Source organism: Phycodurus eques, chromosome 13, assembly GCF_024500275.1.
Source record: "Phycodurus eques isolate BA_2022a chromosome 13, UOR_Pequ_1.1, whole genome shotgun sequence".
In the NCBI taxonomy this organism is placed as follows: Eukaryota; Metazoa; Chordata; class Actinopteri; order Syngnathiformes; family Syngnathidae; genus Phycodurus; species Phycodurus eques.
Window position 1 is genome coordinate 11474583 of NC_084537.1, and position 15199 is coordinate 11489781.

The 15199-nt window shown below is 39.9% G+C and overlaps 1 protein-coding gene across 1 annotated transcript; it reads left to right on the top strand.

The window, feature by feature from the left end:
• The first annotated feature begins 886 nt into the window (after positions 1-886).
• Positions 887-10935, top strand: LOC133411726 (sodium- and chloride-dependent GABA transporter 3-like). Its single transcript, XM_061694386.1, has 14 exons — positions 887-1067; positions 1141-1275; positions 1360-1500; positions 2430-2514; positions 2611-2743; positions 2848-2982; positions 5809-5912; positions 6820-6944; positions 8021-8133; positions 9031-9168; positions 9275-9377; positions 9493-9593; positions 10582-10755; positions 10876-10935. Exons 1-14 carry the CDS (start codon positions 887-889, stop codon positions 10933-10935), a joined length of 1728 nt encoding a protein of 575 aa, XP_061550370.1.
• The last annotated feature ends 4264 nt before the right edge of the window (positions 10936-15199 follow it).

Genomic DNA, 15199 nt, shown 5'->3' on the forward strand with positions numbered 1-15199 from the left:
GATGTGGAGGGCCACATGAATAGGTTTGCCTTGCTCCCAAATGACTTTACATTGGTATACGTAGCCTGGCTACCTTGGCAGGAATTTCTTTGGTGCTGTGGTCAATGTACAGGCTTTCCAACCCAATAGAACTAGGTTTGAATCCAAATAGACACCTTTCAGAGTTCAGTGACAAAAGGTGTCAGAAGTGGTTCATGATGAGACCATCCATGACGTTCACAGTTTTAAGGATCCTGGGAACAGGTGACCCCTGTATAGGCCAGAACTAGCTCCACTTCTTTTCAACCCAATTCCAAAAGGGGATAAGGATACTCTTGCTCAGAGTTCAGCTACTGTACATTGTTGACGACATTTCCCTTACTATGAAATGGAGTGGTACTGTTAGCAGTTGCTCAGTTCTGTGGTTCAGAGTTTGAATCTGGGCGACAGCCTTCCTGTGAGGCGTTCTACCTGTACGTTGCTGGGTTTTCGCAGGGTACTTTGGCTTCCAACACCCCCCCCCCCCCCCCCCCCCCCATCGACTTCCCCAAAACATGCATATTAGGTTCAGTGAAGACTGCAATTATCCTTAGTTGTGAATGTGAACAGTTATTTGTCTATGCAGTATGTGAGACCAGTCCTGGGTGTAATCAGCTGGGATAGGCTCAAGCTCACCCATGACCCTAATGAGGATAGCGGTATAGAAAATGATGAAAGGTAAGCAGTACAGAAGATGGAGGGATGGATGTTACACAACCCCTGTCAGGTGAAGTCCAAGTAGCCTGCAACATATTGACAGTGGAAACTGCTTTGGCATCTGACCTTTTTACTGCAAATGCTTAATGCATTGCCGCGCATAAGGTCCATTGCATGTTATTTACATTCTCAAGAGCAGGTCAAAGTCCAAATGGAGCCAACAAACATTCCAGAAGAGAATCCAAAAAGTGACCACGATCCAAATGATCCTTTTTTGATCAAGAGAGGCAAGTGGGCCAACAAGAGAGAGTTTATTCTGGCAGTGGTTGGAGAAATCATCGGTCTAGGGAATGTCTGGAGATTTCCTTATCTCTGCTTCAAGAATGGCGGTGGTAAGAGAGTGATGCAACACACCTGACTGTTGTAAGTCACACTTGCCTTTCTCACCCAGTTGTCTCCTTTTAGGTGCCTTCTTGGTGCCATATGTGGTGTTCCTGCTGACCTGTGCGGTCCCCATCTTCTTCCTCGAGTTGTCTTTGGGACAGTTGACCGGTCAAGGGGGAATCACATGCTGGAGAAAAATATGTCCCTTACTTGAAGGTGTACTGCTCGTGCCAAGCATTCAATACAGGGCCAGATGACAGAAAATTGTGTTTGACTTTTGTCTCACCTAACTATTTATAGGTATAGGGTATGGCAGTATAGTGGTCATGCTGTATACAGTAATGTATTACATCGTCATTCTGGCATGGGCCTTCCTCTACTTCTTCTCCTCCTTCCAGTCTGAACTCCCCTGGGCCAGCTGTAACAATACATGGAACACAGGTACGTCATGTTCACCTGACATCATGGTAATCCTGCGAATGACACCACTACTCGCTTACATATCTGAAGACCACATTGTGCATCTGAATTTGGTTGTGAATATTGGACTCTATGCACGCAACGTTTCCAGGTTTGTGGTACAGTGGTGTGCAAACTTCTGGTCACCAATCAAATGAATAATGACAATGTGGGAAACGTGTTAAAACTCAAATCTGAGTGGACGCTGAACATAGCGGCATACTGCTGTGTTGGCTGGAGGAGCTATCACAAATTAAAAAAAAAAAAAAAATTTAACTATTGAATATACTTCTTACACATCCCCATGTTTTATCACACATTTAGAGACAGACAGAATCATGTTTTTACTGATATGACCCCAAGCATCTGTCAAAATCCATCCATCCATTGTCTACAGTATACCATTTACCTGTTTCAAGGTCACGGGTGAGCCAGAGCCTATGCCAGCTGACTTTGGGAAAAAGGCGGACGGCATCGTTGACTGCTTGCCAATCACAGGGCACAATAGAGACAGACAACTATTCACACTCACATCTACAACTGTTATCAATTGAGAACTAAACCCATACAGCTATCCCTAACCATAACCTGAACCCGAAACCCCAACCCACTGAAATATATTTTCCAATTAATTTGACCTCAAATCCCTCAGACAATGTTGTGCAACAGACCAATACAAAAATCAGTAGAGCACTTGCGATGACTTACTCACTTACCCAGAGTAGTCATTCCTGAGTAAGAAAAGTAGCAAAGGATATATGAAAAAAAAATTATTTATATACATGACGGAAAAAGAATACGAAATAAAGTGTTATAATGTTGAGACATGTTACAAATTAATGAATTAATGATTGTAAAAGACAAATTTAACAAGAAGACACATTTTCTACTCTTTTCATTTTCTCTATGAGGTGACTGTGTTGATAACCGAAAAAGTAATTCAGCAAATATCAGCATTTCTGTAAATGTGACATCTTCCGTTGAAGAATTCTGGCAGTATGTATCCATTCACTCTCTACATGACCCACTCAATGAGGCTGGCTCATTTCCTCCAGCCTTTGAGAGATTTTTTTATTTTTTATTTTTATTTAGGAAGAGGATCCTGAGTCTATCTGGAGGCATCGAGGAAATGGGAAGTATTCGTTGGGACCTGGCCGGATGTCTTGTGCTCAGCTGGATTATGTGTTACTTCTGTGTCTGGAAAGGTGTTAAGTCTTCAGGAAAGGTTAGATGATAACATGACAATAATGACAATACTGACACCCTCAAAAATTGCACAAGGAAAAGAAAAAAAGTAAAACTATTGTGCTAATAGTTACCTCCTTTCAGGTTGTCTACTTCACAGCACCATTTCCCTATGTGATGATGATTGCTTTGGTGGTCCGTGGTCTGACCTTACCAGGGGCCATGGATGGAATTCGATTTTACCTCTCTCCTGATCCCACACGTCTGTCTGAGCCACAAGTAAGGCAAACATATTTTTGAAGCCAGTTAATGCAGGTTTTATTCCCAAACTGCAGAGTCTGTATCAGTGTCAAGATTTTCTTAAGAACCCATTTAAAGTACAGTATTTTTAAATAAAACATCTATTGAGTAAGTTACATATATTACCCTCTTATAAATCGTGATTTGTAGTCCACTGACAATGTTCTAAATAGCACAGCAAAACTAGTGATTAATTATACAACCCCAATTCCAATGGAGTTGGGACGTTGTGTTAAACATAAATAAAAACAGAATACAATGATTTGCAAATCATGTTCGACCTATATTTAATTGAATACACTACAAAGACAAGATATTTAATGTTCAAACTGATCAACTTTATTGTTTTTAGGAAATAATCACTAATTTAGAATTTTATGGCTGCAACACATTCCAAAAAAGCTGCGACAGGGTCATGTTTACCACTGTGTTACATCAACTTTCCTTTTAACAACATTCAATAAACGTTTGGGAACTGAGGACACGAATTGTTGAAGCTTTGTAGGTGGAATTCTTTCTCATTCTTGCTTGATGTACAGTTTCAGCTGTTCAACAGTCTGGGGTCTCTGTTGTCGTATTTTATACTTCATAATGCGCCACATATTTTCAATGGGAGACAGGTCTGGACTGCAGGCAGCCCAGTCTAGTACCCGCACTCTTTTACTACGAAGCCACGCTGTTGTAACACGTGGAGACGTCCATGAAAAAGACGTTGCTTGGATGGCAGCATATGTTTCTCCAAAACCTCTATGTACCTTTCAGCATTAATAATGCCTTCGCAGATATGTAAGTTACCCATGCCATTGGCACTAACACAGCCCCATACCATCACAGATGCTAGCTTTTGAACTTTGCGTCCATAACAGTCCGGATGGTTCTTTACTTCTTTTGCCCGGAGGACACGACGTCCACAATTTCCCAAAAACTATTTGAAATGTGGACTCGTCGGACAACAGAACACTTTTCCACTTTGCATCAGTCCATCTTAGATGAGGGCCAGAGAAGCCGGAGGCATTTCTGGGTGTTGTTGATGAATGGCTTTTGCTTTGCATAGTAGAGTTTCAAGTTGCACTTACGGAACTGAATTTACTGACATTGGTTTTCTGAAGTGTTCCTGAGCCCATGTGGTGAAATCCTTTATACATTGATGTCGGTTTTTGATGCAGAGCTGCCTGAGGGATCGAAGGTCATGGCCATTCAATGTTGGTTTTCGGCCTTGCCGCTTACATGCAGTGATTTCTCCAGATTCTCTGAACCTTTTGATGATATTATGGACCGTAGATGATGATGTCCCTAAATTCCTCGCAATTGTACGTTGAGGAACATTGTCCTTAAACTGTCGACTATTTTCTCACGCACTTGTTCACAAAGAGGTGAACCTCGCCACATCTTTGCTTGTGAATGACTGAGCAATTCAGGGAAGCTCCTTTTATACCCAATCATGGCACCCACCTGTTCCCAATTAGCCTGTTCACCTGTGGGATGTTCCAAACAGGTGTTTGATGAGCATTCCTCAACTTTCTCAGGCTTTTCTTGCCACCTGTCCCAGTATTTTTGGAACGTGTTGCAGCCATACAATTCTTAGTTAATGATTATTTGCTAAAAACAATAAAGTATATCAGTTTCAACATTAAATATCTTGTCTTTGTAGTGTATTCAATTAAATATAGGTTGACCATGATTTGCAAATCACTGCATTCTGTTTTTATTTGTTTTTATTTTTTATTTGTTTTTATGTTTAACATGTCCCAACTAAATTGGAATTGGGGTTGTACATTGTGAACTCTCAAGATATCAACTAGAAACATAAATCAAGGGAATCACAGCTCTGATGAGCTCATTTCTAATTTTATCCAACCTGGTCACTCCGAGAGCGAACCTCAACATCTTCATTTCCGCCACCTCCAGCTCTGCGTCTTGTTGTCTCTACAGTGCCACTGTCTCTAATCCGTACATCATGGCTGGCCTCACCACTGTTTTATAAACTTTGCCCTTCATCCTAGCAGAGACTCTTCTGTCACATAACACACCTGACACCTCCCTCCACCCGTTCCAACCGGCTTGGACCCATTTCTTCACTTCCTGACCACACTCACCATTGCTCTGGACGGTTGACCCCCTCCACCCTTGCTATTACTTCTCCCTGTAGCCTCACTCTTCCCCCACCACCCCTCTCACTCATGCACATATATTCTGTCTTATTTCCACTAATCACATTATACATAACACCCTCAATTTCAAGTTTCAGCCTCATCACTCGATCTGATACTCTTTTCACCTCCAAGACATTCTTAGCCAACTCTTCTTTTAAAATAACCCAGACTCCATTTCTCTTCCCATCTACACCAAGGTAAAATAATTTAAACCCTGCCCCGAAACGTCTAGCCTTACTGCCTTTCCACCTGGTCTCCTGGACATACAATACATCAACCTTTCTCCTAATCATCATGTCAACCAACTCCCGAGTAATCAAATGTAATCAAATGTTGTTATATTACTTTGATAAAGTACTTGAAGTCGTTACACAACTATTACATTTTCATCAGGATAACTTCTAATTGTAACCAACTACATTTCCATAGTAATCTTCCCAATACTGTTTATACTGGATGTGCCCTGTGACTGGCTGGCGACCAGTCCAGAGTGTACCCCACTTCTTGGCTAAAGTCAGCCGGGAAATAGGCTGTTTGAATGGCACTCAGGGGGAAATCATTCCAAAACGACACATATTATACAATGACACATTTATTTATAGACAATCATTTCCCAGTTGGCTCACTGTTCTGTAATAAATATAAAACACAGGTGTGGATGGATGCAGTGAGCCAAACATTTTACTCCTATGCTGTCTGTACGGGCTGTTTGGCATCGTTGGGAAGTTACAACAACTACAATAACAACTGCTACAAGTAAGAAACACTGACACTTGCTACTCTGTTATCCACCCCTTATTTTGTTGTTTTTCCATCTCCAAAGGTTGAATTGAGGCAATTGGACTCGTTCTTGTTTGTTGAAGGTGTTTTACGGCTAAACCAAAAGGCTTCATCAGTTCTATCTTTTTAGGTGTGGAGTCTGCCTCCCTATTATGTCTCAGTGGGTTCTGTCCCCTGGGGGTGGGCAACAATAGAGTGTTGTTATTGTTGCCTGGCATGGCCGGTGAATGTCCGTCCTGCGTAGCAGCCGGTTGTTCACTTGCCTTGTGGTAAAACAGCTCAGTGGGGGCACTCTTGCATGGAATGAGACGGTCTTTGGAAGCAGGACTTCGTTATAGGCAAATGATAGGGGATGCCTCAAACCACCACCTCTGTTTAGAGGCAATGTCTTTTGAGTTTAACATACTGCAGATGGCTTATTTGACTCATCTTTCAAACCAGTGGTCCTCCCTATTCAGAATTTGGATGTTGTTGTCCTTGAAGGAATGTCTCTTCTTCTTAAGATGCACATGAAGCACTGACTCTAGACCCGAAGAAGCAGCTCGCCGATGTGCAACGGCGGCTTAAACTCTCTAATGTCGAGGTCATTGCGTTGCTCACTGCGCTGCACTGCATGAACGACATTGCTGAGTTTGCTTCTCCGAATTATGTCTTTGTGACCACCCCCAGGCGAAACACCCACCGAGGCATAACTAGGGAGACTCCACACCTAAAAATGTAGAACCGAAACAGCCTTTTGGATTAAAGGTGAAACTTCTTATACAAACAAGAACAAGTCCACTTACCTCGATTCAACCTTTGGGGTTCACCGTGACCTGAGATGACAAAGAATCTACAGACACTTTGGTCTTCCATGTTACACATGTGACTTTCTTCATTCCAGAGACACATTTGCACTGTGCATCCTGAACACTTTAACCAGCCTTGTCGCTGGCTTTGCAGTATTCTCGGTTCTTGGCTTTATGTCATATGAGCTGGGTATTGACATCTCGGAAGTAGCTGAATCAGGTACGACCATTTAGGACATTGTGTACAGTCTATACCAAGGTGTCAAACTCATAAACCAAGCAAATGATGTGCACCGTGGCAAATTCACAATTTGTATCGAAATGTTGTTTCGAAACAATGTACAGAACCGTCTCATTTATGAAGGAGCCGTCATGGAAATAATTCAGGATGACCTCTCTTTCACATAAACTACTAAAACACTCTCACAGACACAACACAACTCAAATCCTCTCACATCCTTAAATGCTTTCACACATCGTACTGAAATGAGCTCATGTAATGAAATGCTCTCATACATTATCATGAAATGCTCTCATGCAATATACTGAAATTCTCTCACATTATACTGAAATGGTCTTTATTGAATGTGAATTTACTGAAATACGTTTTTCAGTAGTGTGTATGAGAGCATTTCAGTTCTGTACGGCAGAGCGTTTTAATAGCATTTCTGTCGAGTGTGAGAGCATTTCAGTCGTGCGTGTGTTTTTGTAGTGCGTGTGAGAGCATTTCAGGAGTGTGCATAAGATCGTTTCGGCTATGTGTGGGTGAGAGCATATCAGTAGTGTGTGTGTGAGCGTTTCCTTAGTATGTTTGAGAGCATGTCAGTCGTGAAAACATTTGAGTCGTGCGTGATAGGTAATCCTGAGTTATTTCCTGCCACTCACACTTTCCTGCCTACTTGAATATCTGCTAACTACTATTTTTCTCCGTTGTTTGACTTTGTATTTCAGAACAAGTTATGCATTGTTGCTCTTAGACACATCTGTTATAATCCAATATAGTTTCACACCACTACACAATCTAATGTTGCCAAAATGCTGCTTATACAAAGATACAATTTATATTACAATATGTTTATAAATGAATATTGGTTTTGCAGTGGTGTTGAAATGCACCACATTATACAGTTAGTATTATTTGTGTTACCTTATTTAGCTGCACAAACGTGCTAAATGACTATGTGATCATGAGACCTACTTTGTAAATACCAGCAGTTTTACCAGCTCTTTTTACACACTGACAGAACAACATCATCTCAAACTCATCTATTGACCTCTGCTATGGGTCTCTTGCAGGTCCAGGCCTGGCATTCATTGCTTACCCTCAGGCAGTAGCCATGATGCCTTTACCACAACTCTGGGCTGCCTTCTTTTTCATAATGATTATCTTCCTGGGACTAGACAGTCAGGTGAAACTATAACAGACTTTCCTATGCTACGATACACTCACTGGACACAACATTAGGTACACTTGCACAATCCAATGGTACCCAACACAACAGCTGTACTATATCAATAATTCTGCCTTTTCAAAATAATATTAATAATACATAGGGATGCGCGAATGCCACTTTTTTTCAGACAAAGTACGAGTACAAGTACTTACATTTGAGTACTCACCAATACTGAGTACTGGTACTCGATAATGCCATTATGTCTTGCAATTGTGATGGAAATGTGTTGCATTAGTATAATCAGATATTGTTCAAAAACACAAAACTTTAACATGGCATAGGCGTTACACAAATATAACCCTTTTTAGAGAAAAAAATAACAAATTGGCATTACTGGCCTTTTTAACATCCAACTGCATATTTTCCAAACAGTTTTGCCGCACTTTTCACTTAAATGTAGCCTGTAACACAAGGCATTTCAGTTATGTTGTGTTTCAGTCTGAACACTAGGGCCACTTTGTAAAGGGAGTATATACAGTAGGTTAGAGACAAAGAAGAAATGAGGCAAAGAAGAACGGCTGCTGCGGCTTCATGATTGGAGAGCGGCTGACTCGGCCAGAGCGGAATCGGCCACGGTGCTCGAGAAACTTGGAAACAAAGTGTTGTCTTCTGTTTTTACCTAAAAGTATCTGTGTCGTTGTATCGGAGCATTTTTTTTTTTCAAGTCAGAGTATGAGAATAGATGTACAGAGACCAATACAGGGTCCCTCCCGACTAATAAGAGATTAAATTCATTCATGAGATTGTGCTGGGTCATCAAAAAGCTCCGATGGCGCACTGGTCAAAATGTAATATTATAACACATACCATACCACACCATACCGTATTTAAAAAATATATATTTTCCCACAGTTTGTTTATCTTGAAGCATTGGTTACATCCATATCAGATCTGTACCCATCCATCTTTTTCACTGGACACCGACGTAAAATACTGCTCCTGGGTCTGTGCGGTATTTCCTTTTGTGTCGGCTTCTGTATGGTTACTGAGGTGAGTGTGTACAAATATGTACAACTCATTTCTGTGTTTGATTTTTATTGGACACTTTAGATACATCTATATTGATTTTGATAATATTTATTTTTATGGCCTGCAGGGAGGACTGTATGTGTTTCACCTTTTTGACTATTATGCCTGCGCCGGCATCCCCCTGATCACTTTTGGCATAGTGGAGTCCCTTTGCATAGGATGGATATATGGTGAGCTTTGAAGACACACACACACAGAGAGACTCACGTGCACAAAATTCTATAAAAATATGTCAACCATAACATAACCTCCTGCCTTCTTCTTCTTCTTTTGTCTGTCTCCAAGGTGCTGATAATTATTATAATTATATCACAGATATGATTGGCTATCGGCCTTCACTTTATCTGAAATATTGTTGGAAGTTTGTCACTCCATTATTGTTGACTGTAAGTAAATGCCATTATTTCAGTCCTCTAACCCTCCAATGATAATTAAAGACATGTTTGTAATATTTGGACCCCTCTCGTGTAACCAAATAAGGCAAGAGAAATCATGAGCTCTCAGTATGATGGAGTAGAATTCTACACTACTAATATTCGTGCTTAATGATGCTCTCAGTGGAAGTTTACTGCCAAATTAAACATCAAACAAAGAGAATTACACGGTGTGTATTTAAAACAACCAATTCCGCTAGCTTAATACTAACACATAAAGGGAAACGCCATAGACAGTCCAACGAGTAGCATCAACGTCGCTGTGTTACAACCTTTAGAGCAATGGATATTTGAACATAAATGGTAAAGCAACGCATGCAGACATATAATATAACAATATGCACAGACTTATATTCTTTATCTTCTGTGAAGAAAGACCAATATTACTGCAGCAGCTTACTGAGAACGGCTCCTTGTACAATATATCTGTACTATACTGCCCCCAAGTGGACAAGGAACACCAGAAGGAGCAGCACAATATCCATTGAATTGAAGCATAAAAGTGGCAAAACCTCTGTAATTATTTCAATTCTATTTAGTTTTAATTATTACTGTATGTTTTTAAAAAGTAAAATATCGAGTGCTATTTCTATTGTTAAAACACATTACAAAAATATTTGCTGGATTGTTTTAGAGAGGCCAGAACGGATTAATGTTTTTCCATTACTTTCAATAGGGAAAGATGATATGAGATACGAGTGTTTTGAGTTATGAGCATGGCCATGGACCAAATTAAACTCATATCTCAAAGCACCACAGCATTCCATACTGTTAAATTGTTACCCACTTGACAGTTTCCATCAAAAGTAAACATTATTATTTTGTAAAAGCAGAATTTTGGATGCTGTTCTTGAAATGGATATCACATACTGTAGTCATTATGGAATTATATGATTATATTTGTTTACTGTACATCTTGTCTTATTTCTTTCTTCCATAGGGCGTATTAGTACTCTTCTTTCTTGTGAAATTCAGCCCTTTGAAGTACAATAATACCTACTTGTACCCCTGGTGGGCACATGCTCTGGGACTATTACTTGCATTCTCTTCCGTTATCATGATTCCTCTGTGGATTCTCTACAGTGTCGCTAAAAGTCCAGGATCACTCCCTCAGGTGTCATATACATCACAGTGTTTGTGTGTGTTTTAGTTATATATATATATATATATATATATTTTTTTTTTTTTTCTGGAATACTGGGAATAACGTGCTGCTCTCATTTTTACTTTACAGATAATAAGAACGTTGACGACGCCAACAAGCAGATCACTGCGTGTCAGCGAACAAGTCTGAAAAATATTGCTCTATCAAGTCAGAAGTGTGCCTTGAAAAGGAGTAAAAAAACAACAGGCTTGGACAACAAAGATGCACGTAACATGAAAAAAGAGTATCTACTGAATATAAGGATAACGTAATAAATCTCAATTTAAATGATACATACAGTAACTTACGTACATAAGCAACTACTGTGAACATCTGCAAGAGATTTTTTTTTTTTTTTAAAACAAACCTCTAAAATGTACCATTTATAAAAGTCAATAGAAGCATTTAATTAAAAGTCATGTATGTGCTTATTGTGAATGATTATAAATCAAATTGAGGGGAGCAGCATTTTAGTGAACAATATTTAAAAACATATTTTTGACTTAAATAACATTCTTCTTCTTATTATTTTTATTATTAGTAGTAGTAGTACTGCGGTATTGAAGCTTCACCAGTTCCTTATTTTTCCCCCAGAGGGAGCTAAATGCTCGTGTGTTTGTGATCAGGTCTTTTTCCTTGTGCGCGTGTCGTGTGTGTGCGCTTGTGCGTGACCCTTAGATGCCATTCTCGTCAAGTTTAAAAGAAAGTTTAACTCCAGGTGAAAAAGGGAAGAAGACAGGTCGAGTTCTCTGGAGATGAACAATTGAGGGATAAAATAAATGCCAAGTTTTCTTTTCTTTGATATTACTGTTATGATTTGTTATGTTATGATTATTAGCTGATGTCTGAACAACACTACACTGATATATACGAAGGCCTACTGTATATAAGGTGGGGCAAAAGAAGTACATTTTTTTTTCATTTTATTACATTCATAGCGTCTTTTCCTTCCTTTCTTGGTTCCTGAACTCTTTCCTTCACTCAGAGGTGCTTTTTATCCTTCCTTCCGACCCGCTTTTTATTTATGCACCCTAATATCTTTCCTTCTGTTTCCTAAACCTGATCAGTGGTTCACAAACTTTGAATACCAAGTGCCACCTCAAAAAATATGCAGTTCTCCAAACATCACCAGTAGGATTAACATTCAAATACAGTAGCGTATAGGCCATCATAATCGAGGTTGAGGTTTTTATTCCATCCATCCATCCATTTTATTTACCGCTTATCCTCACCAGAGTCAATGTAACATTAGGCGCAGATTATCATTGTGCTTGAATATAGGAAAATAAAACAAACTGTACTTTAATAATAATTCAATTACAATCTATTGTACATAAAAGTTAAACGCAAATTCCATCTGAAATTTTTTTTTCAAAACAGTTCTAAAAGATTAAATACAAATGTAATATACTTAATACTACTCAATATCAACTCAATACAACGGAACTGTAATTAACAAATGTTCTGCACTGGAGTACAAAAAAGGTTTAAACCACTGTAACATTATGCACAGTTTTAACACTGTGCTTCAATATAGAAAGATTTAAAAAACGACTGAAGTAATAATTTTATTAAACTGTATCGCACATTAAAGTAAAAAAAAAAAAAAAGGTCAACATGAATAAATGTTTGAAGACAACAGTTCTAAAAGATTAAATACAAATGTATTGTACTTCAACTGAACTAAACTGACTGATAACTGAACTGTACTTAACTTATTCACTGCCATTGACGGCAAAGGTAGTGTAGTGGAATTAAAAAAAAAAAAAAAAAAAGAAAAAAAAAAGCCAGTGTAACATTATGCACAGTTTGAACATTTAATTCAGTGATTCTTTCCATACCAGTAGAGGGAGCCCGTGCACCAGTAGGGGTACTCTTACCACACTTTGAGAATCACTGATGTAAGTTACCAAAAGAGGGAAACTGTTTGTATGGAGAAGTTTTTTTTCTCATTGCGCCAAGTTATCAAAACAGATATTGTACATAACTGGCAGTAACAAATTATTTGAACGTTTTAGTCTATTTACTTTATTACATTGCTGTAATTCTTTAAAAAAAGATATATTTTCACTTAAGTACAGGCGTTAAATCAGTACTTCTACAACGTTTGAGTACCTTTGCCACCTCTGAATAAACGTTTGACTAAACATGAAACAAAAGGTAAAGAGAGAGGATGTCAAGCACACAGATGCCGTGTGTACTATTAAGTCTAGAAATCTGCCACAAAAGGTGGTTTGAAAAATAGGCCAGGGTGTGTGGGATGAAGGCCTTAAGACTGCAGTGACAGCCATGATGAAGTGCGGAAGAAAACAAACGCTACCTATGTCTTGTCACAGTAATGCTCATCTGTTTGAAGACGAGAAGCGGAGTGGGGGTGGGAGATCAGATTTGTGTTCGGGCAGTGACGAATGGCGCTACACGAGGAAAAGGGCTCACGATGATGTTTCTCTCTAATAGCCTGATTGCTCAATTAATTCTACTGCTTGGACCCTTTTAATGTAGAAAACGGCTGCATTTGCTCGCAGATTAGCAAAGACACCGGCTGACAGTTTGCACTGCTCAAGGTATTTGGGAGGTCTAATTCATTCATAATGCCACAATGCGCCCCATCTATCATCTCAGCTTTTTCATCCGCTAACTTGCCGCTTGCTCCCTTTTCTCATTCCAGCTTGCCGGGTCCTCTGGGGCACGTGGAGAAAGGGGAGTGGGTGGTGGCGGCGGGGATTGGGGTCGGTGGGGGGCTGGTCAAACTGAACCCTTGCTTTATGTGTGTGTATTTGTGTGTGTTTGCGTCCACGTGCATGCATATATGCGAGTGAGTAATGCATGTGAGAAGATAGGAAGTGTGTGTTTGCAAGGTTGCAAGGTCATCAGCGTTGCTTCTACTGATGAATTATATGCAAGCAGGCAAAGAGAGTCAATTATCCAAAAGAAGAAGAAAAAAAAAAAAAACACGGGCGCTGCGCCTTGTGGCCCCAGGGCCCCTTTTCCAATTCAGATAGTGATTTTCCCCAAAATGTAGGGAAAAGACCATGAAGGAGAGAGTTTGATGATGATGAGTTAAAAAAAGAGAATGAATCAGCCCCCCCACCTTCTTCTGCACCTTTGTATTCTCTTCTCCCCCCCGATGGAATCCAGAAGGCACAAAATGCAAAAGGCTATTATGAGGCCTTCAGAGCGCGCCAACGCCACTTATGATGGATGAGTGTGGGATTTAGAAAGGCCTCCTGTCAAACAGCAGCCTCCTGTCCCTGCTTTCCTCCCACTTGTCCCTTCTATCAGCAGCCCTCCACTTCAAATGAGCCCTCAATGGAAGACATTTCTAATATATTGTCGTACTTCACACTCTCCTCCTACGTAGACCCAGACATGACATGGGAAAACATATTGAACTGTGGTCCCAATATAGAGATAATGTTTGCACATAATTCTAATTTGTGGTCACAAAATAGGTATAACCTGCGCACAAGTTATACATTTGTGACCTTGAAATAGTACAGTCAAAATATTAATTTGTGGCCACAAAATAGATATGACGTGCATCAAGTCGGTTTAATGTGCGCACGAAGGACTCATTTGTTTCTACAAAATAGATATAACGTGCTCAAAATACTAATTTGTGGCAACGGGAATGGTATAATGTGTTCACAAAATAACAAAATAGATATGACCTGTATGAAATAGGTGTAACGTGCACGAAATATTAATTTATATTAATATTTATATTACTTTCTAATTCTAAAATTCTAAATTCTTCTAATTGATGACCACGAAATAGGTATAATGAGCACACAGAATACCAATTTGAGGCCATGAAAAAGGTGTGATGTGCGCATGAAATTCAAATTTGTTTATTATCATTCCCATGAACAACTTGGATGCCTGATTAAGCAAATGGAGCACAATTTAGCTAAAGTACCAGTTAGAGTACGGAGCCATAGCAACTTCGTGGCCACAAATGAGTATTTTCTGCACAAGCTATACTTTTTTTGTGGCCACAAATGAACAATTTGTGCCCACATTTTTCTGTAGATATGACGTGTGCATGAAATAGGTGTAACATGTGCATGAAATACTGATATGTGACCATGAAATAGGTAGGCGGCACGGTGGACGACTGGTTAGAGCGTCTGCCTCACAGTTCTGAGGACCGGGGTTCAATCGCCGGCCCCGCCTGTGTGGAGTTTGCATGTTCTCCCCGTGCCTGCGTGGGTTTTCTCCGGGCACTCCGGTTTAATCCCACATCCCAAGTGTAATTGAAAAACTCTAAATTGCCCGTAGGTGTAAATGTGAGTGCGAATGGTTGTTTGTTTATATGTGCCCTGCGATTGGCCGGCAACCAGTTCAGGGTGTACCCCGCCTCCTGCCCGATGATAGCTGGGATAGGCTCCAACACGCCCGCGACCCTAGTGAG